The sequence below is a fragment of the Aythya marila genome, assembly GCF_965140915.1.
Source record: "Aythya marila genome assembly, chromosome: 11".
Lineage (NCBI taxonomy): Eukaryota > Metazoa > Chordata > Aves > Anseriformes > Anatidae > Aythya > Aythya marila.
The window spans coordinates 3,710,626-3,729,163 of NC_139052.1; the positions used below are offsets into that span (position 1 = coordinate 3,710,626).

Below are 18,538 nucleotides of genomic sequence, written 5' to 3' on the forward strand. Positions count from 1 at the left end.
TGTTTAGCAGCCTAGCAAAAAGGTTGGTTAGTGTCTGTCAGCAATTCCTCATTTGCCTGGTTCACACACCTCAGAAACAAACATTTATGCTATGTTGAGCTAAAAGTTGTGTATTCTTCAGTGACTCCACATGCAGAGGTTAAACTACTCTGCAGAGAGTACCACAGGCTGGTTCCCACTAAGGCTGCACTTTGAAATACCATATTCCAGAATGCTTTGTGCCAGCAGTGCTGCCCATGAATTAGAGGAAGCACAACGCCAACACAGGCAAGTAGGCATCGGCACATACAACCAAACCAAATGTAAGAGCCTTACGTGACCTTACCACGCCAGCCAAACCACAAAACACACAGATACTTCTTGGGAAATTAAGTTAAATATTACATTAGCCTCCTGTGTCACACAGGAATGAAAGAGACACAACTTAGAACCAGAAATAATAAACCTTTTCATCTATTTTCTCTGTTGTGTATCTTACTGAAATATACAGACTAAGTATGGTATATTACTTTGAATTACAGTCCTTGATGCCTTTGAGTACATCATTTTTCCTGATAAGAGCCTAATATAAGTAATTGTTAAATATGCAAGCAGGTGTCATGAATTAGAAAAATAAAATTAAATACCTGTGGCTTTGGAGAACTAGGGTTGAATACTGAACCATTTGCAATAAATAAAAGCCTCGTTTGCTTTACAAAAAGCTATTTATTCCACTAAGACAAGAATCAGATCACAGAATAGACACATGCAAAGAAATACACTACCTTCATTGATCAGTAGCTGCAGTGAATGCCTTAGCTAGAGATGCAAAATCATCATACCAAGCAACAGAAGAAGCTACCAGTCATTCTGTTTTACTTTTAGTATGACCGGTTAAGCCATTCATTATAGATAGCCTGTTACCTTATGGAAGAATCGAAAGTGTTTGTCATCTATAACTTACAGACTGAATCCTAGGATTCTGTTCAGTTACTAGAGAAGTGCAATCCTTCACAAAAAAAGGGAAAGTTTCAAGTTACAGCCTGTTTAAGATTGAATACACTGCATGCTTCAATTCTATTCCACCTGCTATGAAAAAAGGGGGTTGGTTGGTTGGTTGTGTTTAGATAGGTTAAATAGTTCCTGTTGAAATATGGTTTAGCTAGATGAAAAAAAAAATTAGTTGTCAAACTGCAGTCTGTTCCTTCCCCCTCCTTTTTGCACAGGATCCTTTTGATCCCATTTACTCCAACTGCTATATTTAGCAGTCAGGAAACCAAGACCATCATCATTGGGAATCCACTCAGCAGACTCAGGAAGTTCTTCTGGCACTGTTCCACAGCCCCTCTCTTGCTAACAGCCGCTTCTATTCATGCTAGTCGAAGAGTGCTGGATATACAGAAAATGAGCCTTTAACTGTCAAAAATAATTGTAGTGTATCTGGCAATATTTTTTTTTTCCATCTAAATGACCATTACAAGACATCAGTTGATATTACAGTCAGTCTAATGCAATGAAAAGCAAAGTCTGACAACACAAGGCTCTGAAGTTTAATTCATCAAACATTATATAGTGTTATGTACAGGGGGAAGAAAAAAAAGTAGCTATACTATATTCTAAAAATCCTATTTAAAATTATAACCCAAAGGTCTGCACTACAGTTAAATGACATTACGCTGTTTCTTTCTCTTATCAACTACTACAGTTATACCCACCTGTTACATTCACTGATGGCCCAGTCTGGTACTGTGGAACTCCCGAGTTCTCTCTCACACCAAACAGTATACCAGATGTATTATCTGGTGCAGCTGGTGGAGAATCCATAATATAATCCTAATAAGATATTTTCAAGAGGGAAAAGAAATTTGAGGTTTAACATTTTTTTACTTGCAGGCTTCAAAGGGTTTATCTTAAAAACATACGACGGCTTACAAGTACTCATAAGTACTCATCTCTAAACCAAGTTCATTACAATCTCCCCCAAATAGTTTATTTTGACATTTTAAGAAGTTTGCAACTCTTATCAGTGGTTAATTTAGTCATAGCTGTATATCCAAAAAAAAAAAAACAACCATATGACCCAAGAAAGCCCATTTTATGAAATATTACTAGGACTATGTGAATTGCTAATTGCAATTACTTTTGTTCAAAAGTCTGATGATGTTGCAAATTACACTTGAATTGTTCTGACAACTGTAGAGCTTTCTTCCTTCAATACAAGCTTAGACATTTGCCTGTTACTCTTGTGTAACAGCTACTACCTGCATTTTAAAAGAACAGAAAACAGAACTGAAAGTAGCACAAACTTGCTGCGAGCAGAAGCCTCTTAAAGATGAGATTACACCAGTCAAATTCTATGAAGTGATCAAGCTTTAATGAAAGTAAGGAAGTATCTACAACATGGTGACTGTGAATGGCACTCAAACTTATGGTATCACTAAGGGATATTTTTTTTTTCTTTTATGTAGGATAATTTATAAGAGATTTCTTGAAATAATACAGTTTAACTCCCTTTTCAAAGCACAGCTAACCTAAAAGTTGGTTTGTGTTTCTCAGCACCTTGATGCTTTTGAGCATCTCCAAATACAGGTATACTTTTACCCTTCAACTTAAAAGGTTTGCCCTTTGGTACTACCATAACCTAAAAAATGAAACAGAGTCTACATTTCTCAGCCGCAACACAGAAAACTTATACCTAAACACTTTCATTGATCACCTAACAGGTAACGTTTAGAGTGAAGGAAACATCAAATTTAGTTCTTATTAACATTCAAATTTAGAGGCTGTGGTAGGTGAAAAACACACTTGCCAAGATCATTAATATTGCTCACATCTCTATTCATACTAACTAAACCAATTTGGAACACAAAATATTTTCAGCAATAGCAATAATCAGTTAAGAAAAACCTTATGGTAGAATTGCATTAAATCTCCATGTTGAGGTATAAATGGCAAAATGTTGGCACTTCATCTTTCTACTCTGAAATAGTGCAATTACTTACATTAACTTTGTCAAGCTGTACTGTGAAACAGAAGACTAGACAGAATTAGCCCCACTTTCTTAAAACATGATCACCTAACACTCATACACACACTTTGTCATCAATGTATCCATGAGACAAAGGCCACAATGCTTTTTGCTGTAAAGTTAAGTCTCTTAATATGCTTCCCACTCCACTAAGTCAGCACAATTGTAGAAACATCCTGGTAGAAGCTGTTACCTTTTTAACTACCGCCATTTTGACTAAACTTGATGGTAACAAGTCTAAAGGCAGTGCACAAATACACAGACAGGTATGATAATTTGTTTTAGGACTCTTAAGTACTAGAAAAGATTGGAACAAAGCAAGAGCTTTTTCTTCCCACCCTGTTTTTGTTGTAGAGCTCTGAAACAAAGACCCTGCAGGGCCCTAATGAAAACACAGAGCTCTTCTTCCGGAGCGATCAAATTCAATCTAAGTAAGTTAAGCAAAGGTGTAGCTGTTGAAATCATGATAATGCTAAAAACATTGACTACTAAATTTCTTTGCCGTATTTGTTACAAGTAAAAACTATGAGCAGGAGTCCTACCAGAGCAGGTTTTACTGTATCCACGATGGCTTCAGACTAGCCAATGAAATTACAAGTGAAGCCCTTAACCTGCAAACCCCAGTTCTGAAGCAACTAATGCTCAGGTGGTAAGCCTGTTGCAGGCTCCTGGGGTGGAGGACTTTGCACACCACCACTTTAAATATGACCAATACAATACATATACACAAAATCTGCCACTCTTACTACTTTGCAGTTTGTTTTTAAGTGCTGATACCATTTCAGCTTTCTTCAACACACTAGGTATTTCGATGGCATGTGTACACCTCCCTAGTATATACTAAACTCGTCTGGTGAGCAAGAAAGTAAAAGCCTGGAAATTCAGTCTCTTTTTTTTCTCAATGTCCCCTTCTGTTTAAAACTATTCTTTTCACATAATTTGGTTCTGTTGTTTTACATACAATAAAATAAAAAAAAAATATCATGCTTTAGAAAGCAAAAACATTTTAAATAATTAAGTAGAGCAGCTTTACCATGTCAATGAAAAAAAATCAACCAAAATTAACTAAATTAACATATTAACTAAATTAACACATACAGGTGCTCTCACATGTAGAAAGTCTAAATCCAACAACATTATAAATGAAGTTCCGAGGGCTCAAGTAAAGAAAAAAAAACAACATTGTCACTCTGTTTTTCAGAAGACTAGTAACAATTTTAGACTCCATGTGCATGCTGGGTTTCCTAACTGTAGAAACTGACACGCCAATCTGTAACCAAATCCACATAGAACTGGAATGATGCATGTTACTGGACCTTTGCTCTTTCAAAATTTAACTAGGAAGAACTGAAACCTGAATCACACTCAGGCTGAGGAATGTGCCTAGCCATTACGGGAAAGATGGACAGAAGTGGCTAGGGCTTACTGGAAGGCATTCTGAATGCTGAGTCATAGAAAATCCTCATCGCTGAGAATGAATGAGCCTTAAAGAAGAAGATAACCTTACGGTATCATACAACAGCAGTAGCTCTGAATTAATTAGGACTGGTGTAGACAGTACCACCAAAGCCAAATTCAATTCAGAATTTCTGGAACTGATTTAAAATAGTGCAGTAACAAGAACACAAAACAGAAGAATCAGGTTGGGAAGAAACAGAAAACGTGTGAATGAAAGTGTCATATAAAGCTCAAGGTAGAAAAACATTAATATAAAGCAGTGGTCCCCAGAGAAGGAAGACTAGATAACGGGGAAAAAAAATACCCAAAGCTTAAGGAGCCGTTAAATGAAGACAATTCTAGCCAAGGACATGAACCAAAATAAAAGGAGCATACATATGACACTAAGAAGAGCAGATGACAGTTGTGTCAGGAGTGATATTAAAAAACACAGAACAATGCCCAAGAACCTGAACTACAGTACCTCATTAAAAATAAAAGCACAACAATCAAGCCTTCTCCCTCCCCGCCCCCAAAGTATGGTTTAATCAAGTGGCTGAACAGTACAAGGATAAGGAAGCAAACTATCCTAAATAAGGCTGAAAGTGGAAATACTAATCTGAATCTGGAAGAGTTAAGTTGAAGAGATGGAAGAGTCACCTTCAGTATGTTCTAAGCAAGGAAGAAAACCACCATCAGAACAGTCTTCCTAACAGTACTCAAGAATAACATCTTAAGAACACCTAAAAAATTCAAGAGCTTGTGAAAGCCATGATCAAAATGCCAACACTGAAAAGAAACCATACAATATGAGATGGTCTCAATTGTGTAAGTTTTAAGAGACCACAGAACATATATGCACTGGGCATCCACAAAAGGATGCTCTGCTTTGTAAAGCACATTGATCTAACTTGGAATAAAGACAGAACAGCCTAATACATAGTTAGAGACCCTTTCCTACATCATGCACCTTGAAAGCCGCATTTCTAGCTGCGACTGCTTTACATAGGTGTATCTCTCTCTACCAGTAACAAGAACAACCTGCAGGTTTTGGCAAAGTAAAAGAAATTGTCTAAGTCAACTTTGACGTTCCTGTTGCAAGCAAACTTGATAAATGAGAAAGAACTTTCAACAAAAAGAAGTGCTGTGTGTATACCATCTTTAACCTTCAGAAGACATTACCATCATGTGAGTTACATCCCACTTACATATACGTTTTGCAGCTCAGCTTTCCTAGGTCTGCTTACTCAAAGGTTTCCTAATAAAACCATTTTAGAGGCCACTAGCAGCTTTATCTATTAGAACAGAAACACAGAATTTATATGTGAGAGAAGTATGGGAGGAAGCTGTCCCATGCAACAGAGATTCTGCAAGACATCCTAACATCCTTTTGAAGGATTTGAAAAAGCATACTACATCATGAGTAAACCTTGATAAAACTCACAGACTTGGAATATGTGTATACATTAGGTGAAATAGCAGACTTTTCTGTATTAACTCAGGCTGCTTTATAAAGACAAATTTAAGAGGACTTTAGAGCCAACCTGCATGTCCTACTGACATCTGGCCTTCTAATTATATCACTGTTTTAGGCCTTCATACATGCCACGACAGACTAATTTAATTAACATGTTTCACTAGACGTGCCCAAAAAGTTCTCTTTGCAAATTGTCAATCAACTCCTGAAGACTCTACATTGGAAAGTACGAGTTCCTTCCTAACAAATCTGCCAGAGATCCGGCTATGAAGGCAACAATTCCATTGTAGTTTTTCTGAAAATCCAGCACCACCAATGATTTAGCCACAAATCATAAGAAGAGTAATTCTCATGTTCTACCAGCTTTATTCATACTGATTTCCTTGTTCAGTAAAAGCAGAATACATGAAGACTGAAAGATTTTCATTTATACTTAAAGACTGGCAGCTAGGACAACTGCAGGTCTGTAAATTTGCATGGATTGTGGAGATGGTGCCCACTTCATTTTAGCCTGACAGTAGCAGTTATATAGTAGTCACATTGCCTAGACATTGCCTTTTCACACCATAGTTTACCTCACACAAACATAGAATGTCGATCTTCACTCTCTCTCTCTCACGAGCATCCAATAGGTAAGGCAAAAAAGCCAGCATCTAACTTGACTCCCTCAAGTTCTGAGGGAATCCTGAGGTTCCCTGGCTCTCCCTGAAGATCTACAATATATGACTTGTGTACCTAATTCCCTTGGGCTTTTAAGAAAAAGCAAGTACCTTGTTAGAGCCTTCCAGCTACTCACCCTACAGCTTATGGCTGCTTGCACCCCCGTTCTTATACCACAGTTTCACTACAGCTGCCAAGTGAACCAAGAAGCTACCACAACAGCATTCTCTCAAGCAGCCATACCCCAAGAGAGCCATTGTAAAAATCACATGGGAAAAGCTAAACACCAAATGCAAGTCACTGCAAAATGAAATTAATTCACCAATATGAAGGATCCGTCTCTAAGAAAAGAATGCATCTCTGTAAAACTTACAGAATGGGATTTTGCATCATTTCTCCATATAAGCTAAACAAATTACCTAAACCACATCAATCTATGCTTAAGATTTTTCATTTAATTCTGCTGTTATTAGGTAAAGCTACCATCCTTGAGCCCTGTAACACATTTTAAACATAGTAAGAGTTTTTAAATCAGTATTTTAAATATATATTATAATTAAGCAGAGCAAGGTTATGGTCAATGAATCCTTACAATGTACGTAATAATGATAGTCAATAATTTAGTGCAGGTCTTCAAATAACTCTACTAAGTGAGTCCATATGTTCCACATTAATTTATTCAAAAGCAAACTAAGTATTTTACAGTTTAAGGGAATAAAAATTTACCTGATTGAGTATTACAGGCTGTGTTGTTACAGTAGTCACTGGCCTGGATACAGGTTGAGCCACTACAGGAACTGTGATATTTCTTGATACTGGCTGTGTCGTCACTGGAATGGTTACAGGTCTGCTAACAGGCTGTGATATTCCAGAACTTGGCCGGGGCATCTGCTGTGTTGATAAACATCCAGCAACTGGTCTCTGCAGTGTCTGTGAAGTTCCTGAAACATTCACTGGTCTAGACAATGGCTGAACTGCTACAGAGCTAGTCGTAGGTCTGGATACAGACTGAAAGACTGATGAGACAGGCATGGCACTGGGGCTGGAGGCAGATGTCGGATAATGGTGACTTTCAGGCTTGAATGTAGTAACAGTACCTGTTGCAAAGGATTCCAAAGTTATCTTTATATACTTTCGTGGTCAGACATTTCATAAGTTTTGTGGTTTCGAGTGTGTTTGTTTTTTAATTACCATATTAGGACAATATAGTACCTCTACTGGGTGCACCATTCTGTATCCCCCTTCGTGATGAGCCGAAGTTGACTCTGTTCAATATATCTGTCAAAAGTTACATTTATCTTAATTGCAGTTAAATTAATAGCTTAAGCTCTTTGCAAATTAAAAGCAGCATTCATGTCCACTAATTAAGCCAATTAGGATCTGCCTTATGAATTAGAATATTACTTCTAAAACAAATAACCTTACAACACACAATGTCATTTGTACCAGTTAAGACATGCTCTTCTACTCTGCTTGTCTTAGTTTGGCTAGCTCACTTAAGAATCTCAGGTTTTATTTTCTTGGAGATTAAGACAGAAGTAAGAGTGTAAGCAAAATAAGAACACTTCACAAAGATTTAGCTCTGCTGATTTTAAGAAATGCATTTATTCATTAATGTTTGTTGCATACACAGAAAAGAAGTTCCCCAACTCTACGACTGCTCCGCAGAAAAGGAATCATTTTCTTTAAACCAGTTACTAAACAATTACCAATCTCAAGTTCCCAGTGCCAAAGGAAATGAAGAGAGCAGCAATTACAGGAGCCATATTGGAAGTGTATTACAATCAGATTGATTTTCTTACATATCCCACACAGCAGTCTATGACCAGAGTTCTAACTTGTTGGAAAGAAGTGGAATTTCTTAGATCTAATGCTTACTCCCTAACCGGTATCAGCAATATTCCCCAACCATCTACATCTTTTTCTATGATTACAATGTATTTGCCAGAATATTACAGCAATATTGATCAAATTAAAATATTCTTCTACCACCAGATTCTCAATGCATTTAATGCTACTGCCAAGTTTCTTGCTCTGACATGTGAAAATATGCATATGAAATTAGGTAAATGTTCCAAATCAGTAAGATTGAAAATACCTTCTCAAACCGGGGTCAAATTACATCAGGATCTCAAACGAGGTATTAAAACTTCTGGAAATTGTGCTTAATAACCTCAAGGCTGCTTCCACAGACAACAGCTCATGAGTATTCAGTCCCCAGGTTGATAAATAAATCTAACAGCAGCAGAGCTCAGATCACAGCTCTCAACCTGTCACCTGCATTTAGATCATACTAATGAAAAAGCAGCTGCAAGCGGCAGATTCTAACAAGTTTGCATTTTTTAAGATAGGAGAAATTTACTTCTGCAATAATACTATTTTTACTTCAAATGACGCAGTCTATGAGCAAGGATTAACTTAACTCAGGATTTACCCAAATATGTATATTTTTGTGTTTATTAACAAATCTATACCCCACATTTTAATTCCAGAGCCAAAACAAAAACCTTTGTCTACCTCCCCCTCCCCCCTATAAAAAACACAACACAACAAAAGAACAAATCAAAAACAGACAAGCAAACAAAAAAACAGCTACCCTAAAAACTTAAAAGTTATGGTTCACAAAAGATATTCAGCTCCAGGCAGTCTGATACACAGACAATTCAAATCCTAAAATATAAAGGTAGAGTTTACTATTCATAAAAACATTTCAGAAAACCAGTGTTTTGAAATAAACTAGATTCACATGACAACTGATTCTTCATAGACTTGACATGCTGTTTCCCCTCCCCCTTCAAAGTATTATTTTTCCAGTTTGGGTAAAACAGTACTGAACAATAACAAGGTAACATGGAGAATAACATTTTAAAGTAGCAACAAATTACAAGTTTATGTGTATGACAAAGTAAGCAAGAAAAAATGAGCGGTAACTGTAGGAGAAATAAGCAGTTGCAGGAAACAGTAAAGCAAGCAAAGTGAGAGTTACTTTTCCTCCCACTCTAACTAATCCTCCAGCATGGCAGAAGAGACACTTTGCCATACGTTACACTGGGCCAGCATGTCAAGGCTGGGGCCCTTACCTATTTCCTTCCCAATTTCAACATCAGTCTATAGAAATCGATAATTGCATTGTCAGAAGAAGGTTAAAAAGATTGCTATGTATTGCAGAAAACATACCTTTCAGAAAAATTAAGAGCAATATGCACATCTCCATTTGTCATCTGATCAGACAGGGATTTTCTCAAGCAAAAACTAAACAGTAGCAGTAAGCAAAGCTGAGTTCATTGTGGCTTGCCTATCACGAACAACGATTCTGCAGACTGGAGCCTGACTACTGCCAGGACGTACTACTTACAAGCCAGAGAAGAACTGAGGTCATTCTTCCATAGCTGTTTTTGATAGTCAAGTAGGAGATTACAAAGAGAAAAGTTGGGGAAAGGGAAGGAAAAGAGAAAGTAACAAGTTATATCATAAGTGCTTTTATGTGTGTCAGGACTGAGTATGGGCAGCAGAATTAGAGGCATACATTGCAAGTCTGTATCTTTTACCAAAGTTCTTGAAGCTGCTGAATTATATCACAAACATAGTTCTCACTTCAAACACGTATTTCTATCCTTCTGACTGGGAAATAACCTTTATACTGACTGCAGTGAACCTTTGTGTATTTATTGCTCCAATGTCTTGCACTTTAATAGTTGACTTTCATGATCTACTGCTAATGGCCAACAAGAATCCAGAGGTCTTTAGGCCTCCTAAAAAACAGTTAGGGTATTTTTTTTTTAATCTTTTTAGAAATTAGTAACTTCAGAAAACTTCTTAAACCAAATTTCAAGCATTCTTCCAAAGGTTCAAGAGGATGTAGACTATTTTTCAAGTATTCAAAAACATTAACCATTGAGAACTATTTTTAGGTGAGAGAGCTTTAACATCAACTTTAATGCTTCTCAAATACTTAAGATGTTATTTTCCACAATTTTAAGCTAGTGAAAGAAGTATTAAAGTAGACTTACTATCCCAGCGAGTAACAAAGTAAAACAGAGCTCAGATGCAAGATGAAGGTACTATAAATGAAAATGACTGAACAGCTAAGAATAGCTCCAAAGTCCATGCAGCAGAGTGTGGCAAAGAGCCTAGTTTAACATTTTGCCTTGAAATTCTTTACTGCAAACAACAAACGTTCAGAAAATGACTATGAAAATCTCAGATACAAGCATAGCAGAGACAAGACAAAACCATGCAGCTGTGAACCTCCTTACCAGGCTGTCTTCTGTATTTGACGACTAGAGAATACTTAGGTAAAACCTCCTAACGCTTGACTACATGATGGCCAAACACAGAGATCCAAAACTTCCATTACTGAAATTAATTTTAATAACAAAAATTATGTTCTCCTTCACTTACCTGCCAAAGCCCAAGCACAGGAAAAACATGGAATTCTGATACATCTGCTGTCATCACAACCACCTAACCTCATTCCCTGCACTACCTGTAATCAGAGAGAACTACAGAACTTGATGAAAAAACTCAGATTTCATAAGGAGGTAATGAATTTATTAATAGAAATCTCTTACTTAGCAGACAGGCTTGTGCTATTTTCAGATTAAATGATGTTCCTGTTTGTGCCTTTATTATACACACTTGGACAGTTACCATCGTTTTATCAAAATGATGTCCACACATTCTATCAACACATGAAATGAGCAGGGGAGGAGCAGGGGGTGGAAGAGGGACTGCCACATGAAGACTTGAATTCATGCATGTTACTTTAGCAGAGACACTTCCAAGTATCTACTTAAATATTGACTATATTAAGAGCTGTTGCACGGTTTCAGCATTGTCAGTGCTAAAACCTTCAAATGTTCTTGTTTTGCCTTGAGAGATTTAAGGTTACAGGTAGAGACAGCTGTGCATTACCTGGATGTTAGGACAGAATTCCCTAAAAATTCCAGTTTTCAGTGTAAGACAGCAAACTAAAGAACAGCTTTAAGATGTAGGATTTCTTAAATCTCGCTGATTTTAAAAATCTCAATTTTCAATATAAGTTGGAAGTTTTACACCTTAAAATACCTCTTTAAATTATGGAAAATGTTATCTTACATGTACTAGGTGGCTTTGAGCTTGAGATTTCTCCAACAAAGATTGGCTCATCATCATCATCATCCTCTTCCACTTCTTTCACTCTCTTCTGCCATGGTTCTAGCTCCTCTTCTTCACATTCCATAAACAATTCTGCCATCTCGAGACTAGACAGAAAAAACAACAACAAATATTCAGTACTTTTGTGAGACAAATGCTTTACTGTGAACAGAAATGACTGCACTTGACAACAATTCCCAGATTATGGTCTCCCCCCACCACGTTCAATACCGGTTCAACATGACCTGATCTAGAATACATGTAGATCTTCAGAGATCAACATCAGAGCTACCAATCACAAATGGTTCTGTTTGCCTTTAAATAAGCCGTGACATCTAACAAAGCTTTCCTCTTTCTTTTCACAACCCCTGTTAGATAATCTTAAAAGCATTTCTTAACAATACAGGAAATAAGAACATAGGTTATTTGGAGTGTAATATACATATGTAAAATAAATTACAATAAGACCAGTATTTTCATAAAACCAAGTGATGGCTTCAGCAATAACCAGTATCAGAATGCCAGTAAAATTGTATTTGCTCTTCCTAAGACTTGGAGCTTCACAGACTTTGATGTCTCAGTTTTGCTCGATGACGCCAACAGTACCTCAAGCTAAGAGAGAATTTGATTGAAATTAATTAATAGTTTTGTTACGTACATGAAATTCTATTCATCACTGGACTGCTTTGACAAAAACTGGAGAACAGAACTCAAGGAACTTCTTTCATGAAGACCACAATCAATACAAGAGTATTTCTTGTCTTGTATCAGGCCCCAGCCACATAACCATTACTAATACTTCCCTTATGCTTATGAAATATTTACTTTACAAAGCAAACTAGCTAAGGAAGCTGGACTTTGAAAATCATTCTATTACACAGTGACAGTTGCCTGACACTGTAACTCCCTACACCTGGTGTGATGTCACGGCCGTAGCTCTAATAGCAATGCAAGGAAGGACAAAACGCATATTGCCTTTCCGCAGCAACATGCAGTTGAACTGACCTGTTCACACCGTAAGTAACAAACTGTTTTTACCATTACTACATATATATTGACGAGAACAACTTTTCCCTATTATTAGTAGTAAAATAGCAATATTAATATAATTAAAGACTTTAGGAAGTGTGCTGGGACTATTTTTTTTTGTATCCTTTAATGGATGCTATAGTCTCCACACACTCAAAAGCCTTGCTGTTTTCTACAGTTGCATGCAGATTTTTGCCCAGAGGCAGCTACGAATTCTTGAAGGCAAGAGCTATTTGTACAGTTGATTTCAGAAACGTATCACAAACCCTGACTTTGGTTTTCCTTGAATTCCTACAGCCCTAACACCAAACCTCTTAGTGTCAAAATTCAACTTCATCTCTAAAATCTTGATTCTGTTTTTCTACTTATCAACTGTCTACACTAAATCAAGCTCAGATCTTTTAGAAACAATGCTTATGTATTATAATGTCATTAATAACTACCAAAAAAAAAAAAGACTATATATATATACTTGTATATATACAAGGTGACAAAATCAAGGCTATATTCATAAACTACTACTTCTTAAACCAAACGATTCCTCTTTAACACATCAAGGGCGTTCAGTCAACAGTTTTCTGTGCAATTTCCCATGATCTTCTCTTTTCCAAAAGTATATCAAGCGCAACATATATATTAAACATTGGGTTAAGTTTCTTTTTTCAAAGTATAACTATGCAAAGTTAAGAATACTCATAATCTCTCAACAGTGTTTAAAATGGAAGTCTTCAGCACAGAGAGTGAGAAACTGTCTAATAAGAGTCAACAACTTCAGGATAGGAGCAATGAGCTGCTATCAAAAATCACTGGGGAGCAGTCACAATCTGTGGGAACGTGGCCATGGGTGTCTGCAATCCCCATGGCTGGCGATACAATTGAACTCTTATTAATGAGGCCATCAAGGAATTTAGAGCTTAGAGGGAAAAAAGAAGGGTGATTCAGGAGACTCCCTGCCGTCTCAGGTTGCTTGTTCTCCAGCCATTATGGCATGGAAGTTGCTGGGTGTTTGTGGTTGCTGGGCAAAGCTGTTGACCAATGAATGGTGGAAAAGTACTGCTGTGGGGCGAATAGTATAAGAAGGGAGCCTGTCCTCAAGATGGGGATGCAACACGGATAACGAAGTTATGGCATCAATAAAGTAGCAGCAGTTACTGATCCTAAAAGAGCCCTGGTGTCCGTGTAGTCTTTATGCCACAACAATCCTGCACCTGCTTGCAGTGAAGCGCGTGAGAGGGGAGTGGGATGGCTGTGTGCCATGTCTTGAGGATAACACCAAGTTGCAGAGCTACACTACTCGCTTCCTTCATCAGATCAGGATGCCGAAGTTAAACAAAGTGCTAGAAAAGAAGAGAACAGGACACTAGACTAGGTTCTTGTCACAGGACAAGAGGAAGAGCATGGAGCCAATGTCCACTTCACACAGGTAAGAAAGGCCACGTGCCAGGTCTCAGAAGGTCGAGGCCCAATCTCTTCCTTCACAGAAGGCCTTTGTTTTACTTACAGGGAGACAATGTTTGGGAGACTTCAAGGCAAAATGAAAGATCATTTTCAGACACTTGGCTCGTGGAACTGCTAACATGGATACGAACTGTGTAGGGGGTATTTTTATTTAAGAAACCTGATTTTATTTGACCTCAAAAAAGTAATCGGATACAAGATGTACTAGAGAAGGTTAGAACACATACAAATTACACAGAAAATAGAATAGGCACAAACAATCTACATACTAGCACAGTTTTAACAAGATGCGTGATAATTTCAGTTACAGCAGAATGCAGCTGATTTTTTTTTTAATCCAAATAAATTTAGTAACATAAGCACGGACATTTAGGTGACACCACCTAGCAGCGCTTCTTATGAACAATTCCATTTTATGAATAAAAATGGTTTTCTCAAAAGGTGACTTAAAAAGTAGGACCGCTTTTTAAAGGCGAATATCAAGTTATTTCAGATCTTTTACTACTATTATTATTCCAACAACAGGAATTTAAGGCAATGCTTTTACTGAGCCTAATGAGTCCTGCCTTGTTCCTATACTCCTCCTTCAGTCATGATAGCACAGCTTCTCATAGGACTAGGACATGAACCTATGCAGATTAAAAATAACCTGGCCTCTGAGCAGTGGAACCAGCATGACTGAGAGGTCAAAAAAATTAGTGTCCTACAGAATTACAACTGCAGTAAGGGGAAAAGGTTTGATTACAGGAGGCATGCAGGAACTGCTCAAATTGTCATCATTGACAACATCTCCATCCATCTTTAGAGTACAATCAGCTTCCAAGTTTTCATCTTTTTAAACTTGATTAAGGCAGAACCTGCATGCCAGGAATCCTTCTAGCAGTTGCTCTAAAAGCCAGCAACAACAGTGACTTCTTTTCTTCCCCCACTCTCCACAAATATTTTCCAGCGGAGGTGCAGACTCCATTGTAACAAAGGTAAACCCACTGGCAATAACCTTTATTTACGCTATTTCTTTTTAATGCATATAAACACAAATACACATTTACACACATATCTACTCAGAAGTAGTCCACAGATCTGAGGCAGGTCCAAAACTCCAATGGAACGCTACATAAATAATCAAATAAACTGTTTAAAACAGTATTTTAATCTAAAAAGTGTCACAAAGCGTCTCCCTGCAGTGCAGGGTCAGGCTGGGTGTTAGGAAAAGGCTCTTTATTGAGTGGGTGGCCAGGCACTGGGACAGGCTCCCCAGAGCAGTGGTCATGGCACCAAGCCTGTAGGAGCTCAAGAAAAGTTTGGGCAATGCTCTCAGACACATGGTCTGATTTTGGGATGGTTCTGTGTGGACTCAGGAATTGGACTTGATCCCTTCCAGCTTGGGCTATTTTGTGATTCTATGAAAACTGTGAACAAATTCTTTAAAACATTTTTAAAGTGTTGTTAGAATAATATCAAAGGATTGCTTAAAAAAGCAACAGCAGTTAAAATGAAAAGGCTTCCTATTTTCACAACCATGTGGTTGACACCTGTATGCATCTGTCCAGCAAAAACTAAGGCTAGTGATAGAAGTTTATTAGGCTAGCGCGGATAATCAACATCCTGTAAAAGCTCACAGAAGACAGTTAGCAGGCAAGCAACGAACTAAAAATCTGACAGAAAAACAAAAAAAAAAATCATCAACTCATTGCACAAATCAGGCTCCTGATAAAATAAGTATTTTTAAATAAGTATTTTGAAAGTTGGACATCTTTATTTATCATGTTAGTTACATTTAAACATGCGTAGCTTTACTGAAGCCAGTTATATTTATATCCTGCTTTTTACTATTGGGATTTGCAATTGCTTATTTACAGGGAAACAAGAGAAGTGATACAAACATTACTAAATGTAACAAGACTGTGACAGCCTAAGCAAAACCAGCAGAAAGCAATCTGTCCAAGTGCACCTTACAGACACTCAGATCAATGCTATGGAAAATCATGGCAAATACAGCTGCGGTGAGATTTGAAGTTACTGAAAACCCATTTACTTCTTCAGATGCAGTTCACTTGTTCCACAGGTAAGGTCAACACTCAACGTTTCCAATGGTTGATACTTTGGACTGGCTTAAAGTAACTGAAACCGAACCACTGGTGTGAGGTTGGTGGTATACTTCAAGAGTGAGGGTGTTTACATTAGCCAGAAAGTTTCCAGACTAGCCTTGCTTGTCACCTCCTCCTGACAACTATCAGGGAATTATTCACCCATCAGTCCTTTGCACCTCCAGTTCTAACGGGAAAGTCGTGTTGTTTAAAACACAGACCTCATGGTGGGCACCTACAGGGCGTTTTTCTGCCAGCCTCCCCCCGGCCTGTGACTGTGCTCGGTGTGAGCTGCAGCTTGGCAAGGCCGGCGAGCAATGGCATTTCCAATGGGCGCTGCGTTTGTTTCAGCAGCGAAGAAACAAGGACGAAGTGGAAGCCGAACCTGGAAAGTTTTAAAAAGCCGAAGCACAAACCAACTCCCCTCAGAAAATTAAAAGAAAAAAAAAAAAAGGGGGGGGGGGTTTAGAACAGAGCTAAACCCAAGGAGCCAACGCTGCCCTGCGTGCCGGGAGCTGCCGTAAGCTCCGCCTAGGGAAGGGCACCGCTGCCTCGGCAGCCAAGCCCCCAGTTCCCACCCCCGAGCCGGGCCGGCTGCGAGGCGGCGGGAGGGAGCCCGGGAGGGCGCCGAGGCCCGAGGGCAGCCGAGCGGCGGCCGCTCCGCTCCGCCCGGGAGCCGCCTCAGGGCCGGGCCCAGGCCTGCGGGCCGCAGCCGGCAGGAGGGAGGAGGAGGAGGAGGCCCGGCGCCCGCCGCCCAGCCCGGGGGCCCCGTGCGGGCGGAGCGAGGCCTCCCCGCGACGCCCCCGCGGGCAGACCCCCGGCACCCGGCCGGGAGAAGCCGTCGCGGCCCGGCCCCCGCGCTCCGGGCACCGCGAGGGGGCCGCGAGGCCGCGCTGCGACCTAAGATGGCGCCGGCCCGGCCCGGCAGGCGGCGAGCCCCCCGCCCCCCGCGGCCCGCAGCGGAGCGGCGCCGGGGCCGCCCCCGGGGGCTGAGGGGCACGGCGGGCGGGCAGGGAGCGGGCCGGCTTCGGCTTACCGTGCTGCGCCTCCGGAGGGGCCGCTCCCGGGCTGGCGGGGCGGGGATGGAAGGGACGGGAAGGGAAGGGAAAGGAAAGGAGGGGGCTGGGAGGGAGGGAGGGATGGAGGCAGCCGCGCTGGCAGCGGCTCCGCGCCTCACATCGCCGGAGCGCGGCGCCCCACCTCAGCGCCGCCGCCACCGGGGGAAGGAGGCGGGGGGCGCCCGGCGCGGGGCCTGCCGGGTAGGGCGCGGGGCAGCGCCGCGGGGCGGGGCCGGGCGCCATGTGGCGGGCCTCACGTGCCGCCGCCTCACGGCCCCGCCGCCGCCCTGAGGGGAGCTGCGCCCCGCGCTGCCGGCACGCGGAGCGGGACACAAACGGCGATAAAACAGCGTTAAAACAGCGTTAAAACAGCGTTAAAACAGCGTTAAAACAGCGTTAAAACAGCGTTAAAACAGCGTTAAAACAGCGTTAAAACAGCGTCACTGCGGCCCGGGAGCAGGAAATGGCGGGTTGGGGGCTGCTCACAGGGACGGGTGCTGCGCCCGGGGTGCCTCTGAGGGGTGTTTGCCCCGTGGGATAAATAACGGGACCGAGTGTCAGCACCCCGGGCCCCCACTGACTGCAATAACTGCCCTCGGTGCCAAGGGAACGGCGCTGGGCTGCTGGGCAAGGCCTTGGCTCGACAGCGAGGCCCTAACGACTGGAAAATGCCGGCCGGGAAGGTGGTGCAGGAAGAGCCGTGTCAGTACCACTTACCTGTGGAGAACACAACCACAAAGTAACTAAAATTCAGCTTTTCCTCACGCTTTTTGGTCAATAGAGCTCTTCTATCCTGGACATCTCAGGTATTAGTTCCGATAATCTCAACATCTCTTTAAGAATACTTCCAAGTTTAGATTTTTTTGCCTCAAAGCTTTGCTGTCCATTCTACCTTAATTAAAAATAATAATAAAAAAATAATAAAGTACAATTCTTTTTTAGAAAAATATTAAATCATTTCTGCTGAAGTGTAAAGGTAAATAATGGGAAAATACTTAACCAAATGTGACCTGCATCTCTCAACCTTTTCAGTCCACGCTTACCTCAACTTACTGACCTCTGCCATAGCTACTTTCAGACATGCCCACTTCATTTAGTGTAAGTTCTTTCAATTATAGGTATTTTTCAGAAGAAAAAATTGTGTCCTTTGTGAACTTAAGCTCTAAAGATCAAATTGCTGTGTTTAGCC

At 40.2% G+C, this 18,538-nt stretch overlaps 1 protein-coding gene across 5 annotated transcripts in view; it reads right to left on the bottom strand.

The window, feature by feature from the left end:
• Positions 1 to 17,479, bottom strand: part of ZNF280D (zinc finger protein 280D) — a 51,431-nt gene extending 33,952 nt beyond the window's left edge. For 4 of the 5 annotated variants that reach the window (XR_014318257.1, XR_014318258.1, XM_082769190.1 and 1 more), the window contains exons 1-5: positions 17,328 to 17,479; positions 11,679 to 11,824; positions 7,794 to 7,859; positions 7,308 to 7,678; positions 1,695 to 1,812 (exon numbers count right to left, since the gene is read on the bottom strand). Coding sequence is in view for 3 of the 5 variants with exons in the window: in XM_082769190.1 (XP_082625316.1) it covers positions 1,695 to 1,812; positions 7,308 to 7,678; positions 7,794 to 7,859; positions 11,679 to 11,817 (694 nt within the window). In the remaining 2 variants the exon portion in view is untranslated. The remainder of the gene's footprint in view (positions 1 to 1,694; positions 1,813 to 7,307; positions 7,679 to 7,793; positions 7,860 to 11,678; positions 11,825 to 17,327) is intronic. The other variant, XM_082769189.1, reaches the window with a different exon arrangement.
• Between the last annotated feature and the right edge of the window lie 1,059 nt (positions 17,480 to 18,538).